This window comes from Nesoenas mayeri (assembly GCF_963082525.1).
Source record: "Nesoenas mayeri genome assembly, chromosome: 5".
NCBI classification, from domain to species: Eukaryota; Metazoa; Chordata; class Aves; order Columbiformes; family Columbidae; genus Nesoenas; species Nesoenas mayeri.
In genome coordinates, this window is record NC_137548.1 from 1,134,785 (window position 1) to 1,146,876 (window position 12,092).

At 46.4% G+C, this 12,092-nt stretch overlaps 1 protein-coding gene across 1 annotated transcript in view; it reads left to right on the top strand.

Moving 5' to 3' along the window:
• The window catches only part of FANCM (FA complementation group M), a gene marked incomplete at its 3' end in the record, with an annotated part of 62,687 nt that overhangs the window by 29,569 nt on the left and 21,026 nt on the right, over positions 1-12,092 (top strand). The window contains exons 9-13 of the mRNA XM_080344574.1: positions 155-348; positions 871-1,077; positions 4,010-4,244; positions 6,654-6,811; positions 7,451-7,603. Of these exons, the coding sequence (XP_080200700.1) occupies positions 155-348; positions 871-1,077; positions 4,010-4,244; positions 6,654-6,811; positions 7,451-7,603 (947 nt within the window). The remainder of the gene's footprint in view (positions 1-154; positions 349-870; positions 1,078-4,009; positions 4,245-6,653; positions 6,812-7,450; positions 7,604-12,092) is intronic.

Consider the following 12,092-nt stretch of genomic DNA (forward strand, 5'->3'; position numbering starts at 1 on the left):
AGGCTGAGCGGCTCCTACGTGCCGGTTTCTCTGCAGTGTACTTGGACAAAACCTTCCCATTAAGTGAGACGAGAGCTGTGAATGTGTAGCTTGTGGGATGATCTACCCACAACATTTTATTGGTAATTATTTTAAAATCTGGCTCCCTAAGCAGGTGAAGGCACGACCGAAAGCACCTCTGCCAGTGCTGCGGACACCAGAGTGATGATCTTCTCGTCGTTTCGAGACAGCGTGCAGGAAATCGCGGAGATGCTGTCGCGGCTCAGCCCGCTTGTCAGAGCGATGACGTTCGTTGGCCACTCCACGGGAAAGAGCACAAAGGGCTTCACGCAAAAGGAACAACTTGAGGTAAAGAAGAGATGAGATCTGTGCTAGGAAATAGTCATTAAAAGTATTAGTTGTGTAAATAATTACATGAGTATCAACACAGTGGCAGAACATTAATGCTGTTAGTAAATTCCTATGTAGTTTAGTTGCTTTCAGAGTATCTAAAATTATACTCACTCAGAACGCACAAGTTGAAATATTTTATGTATTTACATTATTTGAACAACTGCTAAATTTATTTATATATTTGAAAGTCTGCGGAAATATTCAAATACTTGCTTAGGGGATTCTTCTTTTTCTTGTAGGTAGAAAAAATAAGATATATCCTTAAGTTTTGATTTAGCAAAGTTTAAAAAAAAATGAATTGCAAAGTTGGGAAGATCAGTTTTAGAAGAATGCCGTGGTTGGAGGCAGAATAAGGTGTGCTTTTTTCCCTTTATTTTATAATTGAAGAACTGATGTGTTGATTTTGATAACAATAGCGTGTGGTTTTTGATCATTTTCTGGCTGACCTGTTACCTCTGGTTTGAATGCTTTACTCAGGTGGTGAAACGCTTCCGTGAGGGCGGGTATAACACCCTGGTGTCCACCTGCGTCGGGGAGGAAGGTCTGGACATCGGGGAGGTGGATCTCATCATCTGCTTCGACGCCCAGAAGAGCCCAGTGCGGCTGGTGCAGAGGATGGGCCGCACGGGCCGCAGGCGCCAGGGCCGCATCGTCCTCATCCTCGCCCAGGGCCGTGAGGAGCGGGTGAGCACGAGTTCGCTTCTCCCTCCTGTCCTGGTTTGTTACAAACAGGTTTATCTTTTAGTGAATGTGCGTGTCAGCTGAAGCTTCAGATCAGCTGCATTTTCCTGAAAGCCAGATCCATGTTTGGTAGACACAGCAATGGGATGCAAGGTCACTGATAAGGATGGATGGACATCTCGGGAGAGGGGCAACGAGAAACAGGTGACCAACAACTGACCAACCCAGTATAACATCCCATTCACCTGGTACTTCATAGAAAAGGGGGAGATCACCAGGATCTCGTCCCTTTTCCTTATGGCGAAATTAGCAGAGGACCTTGCGAGTCGTCCCTGCGAACCAAGGCCAGTGCCAGACTGAATCCAGCTCCGGTTGGCTGCAGAGTCCAATCCAGGACTTGGGCTGCCGGCTCTGCAGTTGCCGGCACTTTCCAGATTGGTTTGGGAGAGTTTGGATTATTTTCTCTATTTGATCAGCAGCATTAGTAAAACATTTTGAATTTTCCCAGCTCTCTTCTCTCGGTCCTTCTTTCCCTCCTGATCACCTGTCCTCAGTGGGAAGGGGGGTTAACAATACACCTGCCAGGATTTTATTGTCACCGCGCAATCAAACCTCAACACCTCCGAAAAAAAGTGACTAGTTTAGTCCATTCCAGGGAACCATAGACTGTGCATTAAAATCACAGCGATCCTGAGCACTCCTGGCCCTGCGGGAGACTAGAATAGCCCACAATATTCTAGAAATACATGCGCTTTCTCAATGCGAAGGGCTTCAAGCCTCTGTTCTCAATAATGCTTATTTTGTAAATGATGAAGAGGGACTGGGCAAATCCAGGTGCGGAAGGCGGTGTGGAAGAGCGAGGGCTGGAGCCCTGGGCTGCTGATGACACCGCGCCTGCCCGCGCGCACTGAGCGCGAGCAGACTTGCGTGTGAGGTCTGAAGAGATCGGCTTAAGTGGAAATCTACTTTTGCTAAATTCCTGAACCTCAGCACTCAACGCACAATGTAATTAATTAATCGTCTCTGAGCGCAGGCTGCCCCTTGGGAAACCAAAGGGCCAGTGGCAGCCTAAGCTGGGAGCCGGGGCCGCCGTGCAGGCAGGAGGGGCAGAGCCGGCCCCCTTGGCGTCGCTCCTGCCCGGGACTAGTTGCGGACTAATAGGAAACTGCATCTTGACCGTTGCAGCGTGCACCCCTGTTTGAACGCAGGGCATTTTTAGGGCTACCTCACTGTTTTGGCTGAAAGTTGATTTTGTTCTTCCCTGCTTTTGTTTGGTTCTGAGCTGGATCGGCTTTCGTGACAGAGAAGCCTGAGACTGGTATAAGCTAACTGTAAGCCCAAAATTGTAGAGTCTTGCTATTATTTCGTTCATTCCAGTTTCTGGTTTAAATCTGTAGGTAGCAGGGATTTAATTCAAAATGGGAGCCCCAAGATTCCTATCTGGGGAAAAACCTGCTTTGAAGGAATGAGTTCAAAGGTATAAAAGCGAATGGTATTTGCAAATGGCTGTTTTCTCATGCTGCTCATGAAGAGCGGTACGACTGCAAGCACTGCTCTGCAGTGGCATTTTGAAACGGTCCCTTACGTTCCTGGAGTTCCAGTTAAGTAGCTGGATCACCGGGTTCTTCAGATTTTCTCAGAGATCTTGTGAAGCAGAGCTCTGATTGTCCTGAAGGTCGGACACTACTTAAAGATTCTTGTTTTGAGATCATGAAATAAATTTAATTGGTTTGTTTTGGCGTTGGATTTTTTTGATTGACGCTCCTAGATCTGTCAACGTGGAGATTCTTGCCCATCACATAACTTGCAGCTGAGTAAATCACGGTCTCCTATTCATTACTGGGATTTTTTTAATCAAACCACATCAAATCAATTATAAAGCTTCTGGGGAAGTGTTATTGGAGCAGTCAGAGTGCAGGTGTGGAGGTCGCTGTGTGCAGAGAAGGGCCCGGTGGAGCAGGGCGAAGGAAACAACTGCCACGGGGACTTAGGACAAGGAACACTGGGAGGGAATCCTCTTTCTTTCCTTAGTCTCTCCATCTTTGTCTCGGTTTCTCTGTTGCACAATAAGAACGGAGTGTAATTAAAAGGCCGTGGAGCACATAGGACATTAACAAATAATCTTATGCCTTTTTTTTTTTTGCTTGACCTCCTTTCTTTGTTTCTGACGTAACCTAATTGACATCGGCCCTGGGTCTGTTGTAGGTTGTGGGCTCCCCTGGGGAAGGGCTGTGGTTCCTTCCCTCTCGAGCGCTGTGCCTACTTCTGATCCGTGTGCAGAGCACGAAAACTGTGCAGGGGTTTATAGCTTGTAGTGCTTGCAACCTGAACAACAATCACTGTTCTTTGGTACTTCCTTACATTTTATTACATTTGTTTTGCATGTTTTACCTGGGCGCAAAATGATGATAATTCAAATTTAATTTGACTTGGATATTTTACTATGGAAGCTCTTTAAAAGAAGAAAAAAAATATAACTTGGTAGCTATGTTGTGATGTATTTGTTATCAGATTTTCAATACAACCTTACTGCTTTATCTTCCTCTTCCTCTCCTCTTTCTCCTCTTCCTCTCCTCCTTCTCCTTTTCCTCTCCTCCTTCTCCTCTTCCTCTCCTCTTTTTCCCCTGTCTGCTTTGGTTACAGAATATGGGGCACACCACAAGGCTTGAACTTAAGAGTTCAAAACCGTGAGCAGTGGGTTACGTTGCTCTCACTGACGATATCCACAGACAAGGGGATATGGTTGGCTCTCGGGGCCTTGTGTTGTGTTCTGTTTCAGTTGTGTTTGAGGAAGAACAGAAAAAAAATCAAAATACCTTGATAACAGAACAGAAAATAATGAGAAACTCCAGAGATACTCACATGTTCTTCTACTTTCGATCAAATCATGTGAAAAAACTATCCAGCAACGTATGATTTGTTTTCTCTTGTGCAGACTTACAATCAAAGCCAGTCTAACAAACGGAGTATCCACAAAGCTCTTTCAGGAAACAAAACGCTTCGTTTCTACCAGCAGAGCCCGCGTATGATTCCAGAAGGCGTCGATCCGAAGCTGCATAAAATGTTTATTACTGCTGAGAAATATGACCCAAGCGATTCAAGGATGCTTTCCAAAGAGAAAAGATGTAGTTCCCTGCAGCATAAATCTGCTCTCTTTTCCTGTGTCACCGGTAAGAGGCTTATGGTGTTTCTCTAAGCACCCCGTAAGCTGCTCTCTCACGCTGTTCTATTCCCGCAGCCCAGGCTGTGCGCTCACTCCAGGGCTGGGGCTCTAGCAGAAATGCCAGTTTGTCAGCTCTCACCTCTCGCCCGTGGTTCCGTGCTCACCGCTGCTTTGCTTCCGCATCCTTGCCCTTCAGCATCCTCAAATCACCCTTCTGACCTTAAATAGTGCACTTCAAATCAGACTTTTGTCTTGTCTTCCTCCAAAGAGCTTCTCATGGAGTCGATGACTGAAGGTCAAACTCCAACTGCAAATGGAAGAGGAAATGTTAATGATGTTAATGATGTTAATGTCTTGTGAAGAATTCTGATATACCTGTGTCCAGTGGCATAGGCGTCACTTAATGTTTAGTGATCGTTCTGTACCAAATCCGGTTTGGAGCTCCAACAGTTAAACTTAGTGTTTTTGTTAATACAAGAAGAGTATGTCTTGCACCTTTGGAAATGACAATAAACCAGAAATGCTTGAAAACGAAAAGATTTTGAGGGGAGGAAGAGGATAAATGAAGGGTGGGATATTAATGAATTGCACATATCTTTGGGGGAAAATTAATCTGAAAAGAGAAATGGCGCTTTAGCTGATAGTGACATGGCACTGGAATGGTCGGTAACCTGAACAACAGTATAAGATAGGAAGAAAGAGCGAAGTTTTGTAGATACTTGGAAATTGTCATGCTTGATCATTTTAGAACGTTTGTAGGTCTGTTGTAGCGCACAGAAAGGCGAGGCAGTCAGTGCATAAAGATGATAATATGCTGAACATAGCTCCTGCTGAGGGAATAGCGCTTCCCAGGCCAGTGTCACCAGGGTTTTGTGTGACATAGGTTGGTGACCACCGCGGCTGAGGCACGTGGGGCGTGTGGGGTCTGTGCTTGTGCGGATGGTTCAGTGCCCGCCTCGCAAACCACTGAGCGCCAGCTTCCTGTTCAGCCCCTTCGTTACTGTCTGGAGCAGGTGGCTGCTTCTGATCGTAATGGTAGCCAAAACAAATCTCAGAGAGAAGAGGAAGAAAGGTCTTTATTTTTTGCATTTCCGCTCCGTATTTCAGTGTCCCCTTGCAGGTCGGAACACGGGCAGAGCCAGCAGGAGCAGTGCTGGCTGCCCCTGGGGCTGGGGCTGGGGCTGGGGCTGGAGCTGGCTCTGGCTCTGCTCCCACTTCAACTGAAAGGACAACATTTGAGTTTTGGAGAAAAACACGGAAAATAACACTAATGCTTTTAACGATATATTTGTCTTTGGTAGTATGTTTCACTTTAACTCATCAATTGTTCTTAAAGATCATTAATTACTGTTAAAAAAAGCGCGTGCTACTTCACATTTTTTTGCACAAGTCAGAACTGTTGTAGTAGCAGTGTTGATCTTCTGAATTCTTTTTAACAGTGACCTTAAACCAACTGGGTGTTGGTGACTTTTCCCAGCTGTGGAAGATCCTTTATGCCCAGGACTTGAACTTGACCTCTGAACCATGAGGGCTCTGCTCTGGGGTCTCTAACAGACGCTGTCACACCGTCCCGTGCACACAAAGTCTCTGGCGGGGCAGCTTGAGGGGGCTGAGAGGTGGCGTTAGTTCAGTAAAGGGCAGTGGCTGCGGATTGATCCCAAATGCTGTCTGCAGGGTGACTGTCACATTAACTACATTGCTTTTCTCCAAGCTTCTCCCAGCTGGGCTGGAAGCAACCACGTTCTTACCACACTCCTGACACTGATGCTCCTTCGCTGTTGGCCCCGCTGGCCGCTGTGGTGGTCAGGCGTGGGCAGTGCTGACTGCCTAAACCTGCCCTGTCTCCTCATTGTCACCAGGGTGTCCGTGCTCAGAGCCAGCGGCACCAGGGCCTTGGCTTTAGTTTGGTTTTACCTGGCGTTGTGCTCGTGGTGCCTCAATAGAGGACATTGATTCAAAAATGACAGATATTTTTGTCTTAACAAATAAATGTTGCTTCCAGTATGGAAAGAGTAACTTAAAAAAAAAAAGGGCTTATTTGCAATTTGTTCCCCGAGGTCCCCGAGACACGTTTAGAAATTGAAGCCGTAAACTTTCCGTGTTTGCTACACTGGCTGCATGGCCGATAGGTATTTGAAATACGTATATCTCTCTATTGACATCTGTCTGTCCATATCTTTGTTTATATGAAGCCTTCCCCAAAACAATCGTTTAATAGATAGATTTATCCATAATTCTAACACACTCAACACTGTTTTAACACTTGTATCTGACATTAGATTCCCTATATCTGGTTCTGCTTGTGGCACAGAGAAGGTATTTTTTCTTTGGACTGGTATTGTATCAAGTTCTTTTTATTCTGTTTATGCTTTTTCTTAAAGTAGGGAACATTTTCCCGGTGTTTTTCCCCTTATAGGCCAAAAGCAAGTACAGTGCCGTGAGAACTGGTCTCTGTCGGCTGAGGAATTTGAAATATGGGACAGACTTTACAGGATTAAGGAGAGTGATGGAATAAAGGAACCGATATTGCCCCGAACTCGTTTTGAAACCTTGGAAAACCTGGAAGAGGTATCGGTGAGTTTAACCTGCATGTGACGTTGCTTCACCATGAGGCCTGAGGGATGCCCTGCGTAACCAAGCTGACAAAGCTAACAGAGCCCTCAGTAACCGAGCTGGCTGTGGATTTGGAGGAGGTCTGTGTTAAAAATGGGAATTATAGGTAGGTTTTTGAGGTTGAGAATTTAGGAATTAGATGCTTGATATGGGTCTTTGAGATTGGGTCTGTAAATGAAAAATGCATTTAAAATTCTCTCAGCATCCATGAAGTTATGTTCCTTTCCGAAGCGGTCCATGCAGGATGTTGTATTCATGAAGGTGTTGTTGCCCCACATTTTTATTCCCTTGTTTATGTAAATATAAACATGTTACGGAAAGAAAAGCTCAAGTTTTCCAAGCTCTTTTTTGATTCGGTGAAAAAATGAGCAGCTTTTGTGTAATTTCAGCACTGAAACTGAGCTGTCTTCTATTGAAAGTCGTAACAACACAAAGCACGGAATTGGTTTTATTTTAGACCTGACTTAAACCCTTGTGGTAAAGTTTAGATAATGTTCTACATTCGGAGTATTTGTTGTCCCTGCCAGAAAAGTAGACATTAGTTTTGCTAAAGCATTTCTTGATTAAAATCTCATTACCAACCTTACTTTGAAGCCGCAGCAGCATGAAGACAAAGCGACTCATGAGCTTTCCTTGTCCGAATGGAGAATTTGGCAGAATCGTCCTTTCCCTACGTTCATGGTCGATCACTCGGATCGTTGCTGCCACTTTATCAGCGTTATGGAAATGATAGAGCTGATGAGACTGAAACAGGTGAGGTGTCTGTGTCTGCTGTTAACATGCCCCGTTAGAGTATTGAACATTAACGATGGCTCTAGTTCTGCCTGCTCAGCAGAAAGTGGGGACGTGTTTGCCTGGGGCTGGCTCGGGCATTGGGAAACGGATCATGTGGATTTAATCGCTTTCAACGTGTCTCCTCCTGGTATCCTGGAATTCTTAATCCTTTCCCCCAACGTCGTTTAAACACAGGTAGTGTTGCCTTAAAGAGAAAAAACCCACCCATCAATCATTCTTGTTTTATTGGATCTAAGTATCCATTTTTTACAAAAAAGACATTAAATACAAGAATTATGTAGCCAAATTATTCCAGAGCATAATAGGCATTGGAAATAATTTCATATCATGTATGTACATTAAACACATCCCATAGAAACTATGCAGGAATGTATTGCATGTTTTAAGGTGGTTGTGTTTTGAGGCTTTTTGGGTTGTTTTCTGTAAAAGCTTTAATTGAAAAGCTAATAGCTCCTGGGAATTAAAGGCTGAGAGGAGGGCAGTCAAACAAGCATGGATGAAAAACATTTGGGAGATGAGAATTGTGTTTGCTAACAGTTACGGGAGCGGACATGCCTTTATAATTGAAGGTGCATACAAGAAAACGTGCGTGGATTAGGCTCTGTGGACAGTACCTGAAGGCTTCGGTTGTTCACTGCGCTGTGTTCTCCTCCAGTTCAGCTCTTCTGTGTTCCACACATGTTGCTTTTTAGTGTGTTGAAGTTTTCTAGGTCATCAGAATCTGTTGCTAAGCTGCCAGTTTCCTGAATAACCGGACTAATCAAAGACGAGAATAGAGACATTGTAGTTGTGCTCCTTGCTAGGAGAGTGTAGTAATGGAGAGCTGTAAATAGACTTGCAGAGCTCAGATAAGCTCCCGCACTTCATCACCGAACAACGGCGTTCCTGACTTGTTGAGTGTGTTCCGAGCTGGGGTTGAACACGCTGCCAGAGGCCTTGGGGGCAGCTCAGAGAGCTGAGAAAGCCGAGGGGCAAAGAAATGCTTAAAAAGGTTAGAATTGCTCTCCTAATTGAGGACTCTCCTCCTCACCCCCAGACCGGGCACTTGAAGCATCCGTGACTTAGATTCCTCTTGTGCAGGTGTATTGGTACCAGCAGTCTGTTCGGGTTCCCAAGCACCTTCAAAGTTGTAGGTGCTAAACCAACATCTGGCACCCTTAAAATGATTTACAGAGCAAAGTCGTTAGTCACCGAGCGAGTCTTCGTTCTTCTCCCCCAACTCTGCCCAAGCAGGTGGCAAAAATTACAAGCGAAACAGATATTGTGTTTGCTTTCACAAGCTTTTGCAGAGGTGGGAGTGAGACAGCCCAGCTCACCTCCCTCTGCTCCCCGCGGGTAACGAGCTCAGGATGGCCCTGCAACAGGAAGGACCCCAAATTCTGCCTTTTTACATTGCGGCCATCGCATTTTGCGTGGCCCTGCTGGCGGTGACACGTGCCATTGTAGCACACCAGCTCCCTTCAGGTACCTCAGCACATTGCAGCGCGGCAGAGAACCTGCAAACAGTGGCCGCGTTCTTGGAAAATGCTGGAATATCTGCGTCAGAAAGGAAGGGATACGGCTATTCACTGATGACAACTGATCAACAGTTGGCTTTCACGATTTCTAATTTGACAGCTAAAAGCTGGATTGTGATACTTTGTTGGTAACGCTCTTGCACTCAGAAGACGGGGACTGCCTGTTATTCAGCTGCCTCCCAGCTCAACGTTCCGAGCGTCATCTGGATTGATTTCCAGCCAGCTTTCTCTGATCTGTCTTAACTAGTCATAGGTGGAGACGCTGAACTTTCTCATCAGTTAGGAGAGAAAACATAACTGGGTGCCACTGGCACGCTGCGTGACACCTTCTGATGACTCCCTGAATACGAGAGCTGACAACGTGGCACATGCCCTGCTGAACTCTAGGAAAAAGCAAAGCACCAGCAGCAACTCTGGCCATGGCTGACAAGGCTGACCAGGCAGCAGCTGTAATCAGCACTACACCCCCTTTTTAAACTTCAGTGCTTGTTGGCCTCCTCCTTATGTCTAAACCAAATTGTCAAGGTTCAAGGACATCAACCTTCGCCATAATTGTTTCACAAAAAGCAAAGATGCAACGTTATTTTGTCGGCACTGAGGGTGATTTCTTGTACACGAGTTTTATTAATATCTTCTTAAGCCACCCTAGATTTCTCAGAAAGGCGCGGACAGCCTTCCCAAGGCAGGATACGGAAGGGCAGCGGGTGACGTGTCACCCGTCCGGTGGAGAAGTGGGGACACTGCAGCAGTCCTGACTCACCAGGAACATCACACCAACAAAATCCCCTTGCCCTGCAGTTCGGAAGGGAACAACCATCTATATTGCTAACGTGAGAGCACGTGCGAGTATGGGGGAGGTGGGTTTGGTTTCCTGTTACTACCAGTCTTGTCCTAATGCAGTGTTCCTACAGCTTCAGTTCTGGTGAGTCAGAAAACACATACAGAGAAAGATGTGTAGAATTATACAGTAAATCAGACCGAAGAACCTTTCAGTGTAGAAGATATATTTTTTAAACATCTTGGTTCTAAACCATTTCTGCTAGTGAATGCTGCCTCGAGGGCCGTCGCTGTTACCGTAGAGCAGTTCAGTTTGGACCCGTGGAGCTCCATGCTCCAGTCCAGGGCCCGTGCCGGTCGCGTGGCCGGCACCTCCGCAAGTCACGGCTTCGGGCTCTCCAGGCCTGGAATCCCACAGCTTCTCTGGGCCCCTGGCTCAGCGTTCGATCACCCTTGTGGTCAGAACTTTCCCTTCTTTGACGCTGTGCCCATGGTGTCCCTCCAGCAGCCTGCTCCGCCTGCCCTCTGCTCTCCCTCTAGATAAAGATGGCAGCAAGATCCTCTCTTTGTAAGACTGAACAGAGCTGCCTTGTCCATGGGTTAGTGCCAGGGTTAGCTCGTGGGTGGAGTCAATGATCTTAAGGGTCTCTTCCAACTTAAATGATGCTGTGATTGTACATCCTCGTGCTCCAGCCCTGTGACACTTCTGGCCACCTCTGCCAGACTCGATCCAGTCCGAGATATTTCTTGTACCCGGGGCCCAAAACCAGCCTGAGCGCTCCAGGTGTGGTCTCACAGATGATGAACAGAGAACAGTTGCTGTCCTTGCCCTGCTGGTGACTCTTGCTCGTGGAGCCAGGTGTGATGGTCTCTGTTGCAGAAGGGCACAGCGCTGTCTCGTATTGCTGTCATCCTGTTGAGGACCTTCTGGACATCAGCTCTGCCCTCGAGCGTGTCACCTGCTTCTTCTCACCTGCTATCATCTGCAAAGTTACTCGAGGTGCACTCTGTGCTGTAGTCAAGGTCAGTAATAAAAAGCCTCTGAGAAACGGTCCCATTGAGCCACTGGTGGGTCTTCACCCCAGTCCTCACAATGCTTTAATCATGGGGGTCCAGCCAGTTTCCACCCACGCTTGTTGTCCATTTGTTCAAACCATCTCTCAGGGGTGCAGCCATGAGTGTGTGTCAGAAGGCTTGCTAGAGTCAAGGGGAACAATATCCACTGCGCTTCTCTTGCCCACAAAGCTGCTTACATGAAAGGTCTCAAATTCTTCATCCCTGTGCATTCTATAAGCTGATGGAGATGTGCTGTTGACAGCCTGAGTGTTTTCTTCCCAGCTTGATTTGAAGTTTGCACTTCAAACTTAAGATTAGTGTAAACGTAATATTCACGTAGCATTCAAATCTCAGAATTTAGATTTTTCTTATGATATAATATTCCCAACACTATCGCATTTAAAATTGTTTACATCAGGATCTTTAAAAAATAAAGCGAGCTTTGCCACATTGCCCATGGCCAGAGCGATGGGAAGGCGTGGATGCTTCACTTTGACAGTAACTACTACACTGGTTTTATTTGTTTCGTATTGTAAAGTGCTTGTTCTTAGAATAAAATATTAATTAAACCACAAAAGTAGAGCAAAATTCGAGAAGCGCAGGGATTGGCAGGCAGGGTGTTGGATTTCCGCGCGGTGCCCAGGGCAGGTGTACCCAGGCGGCTCTGTCCAGGCTGCGGTCCTCGCTCTGTGGGTGCGTTTGAGCTCGAGCTGCGCTGGGCCGGGGTCTCCCCGGTACACAGCGCACCCCTCGGGCTGCTGGGGCTTTAAGCTCGGTCGGTGCACCCTCCTTTGGCCCGGGCAGTCTTGGGGAGGGTTGTTTCTCCAGCAAGTTTCAGTGTCAGCAGCTTTGCTTTACCAGCAGCTTGCTTTGGTTTGGATGTGTTTTTAAATCGTAGGAAGCGTTACTGTTAATTAGCACAATAGCATCAAGGGACATTACTTCAGCCTCCGGTAAATTGACCTTTAGCAGAAGTTAAGCCTGTAAAAATCTGCCTGAAATGTTAGTCTTGTATGAAGATAAGTGGATGGAAGGATGAACTGTTTTAGCTGTGATTCAAAGGTTTCTGCATGGATGTGCGGTGCACCCGGGTTCCT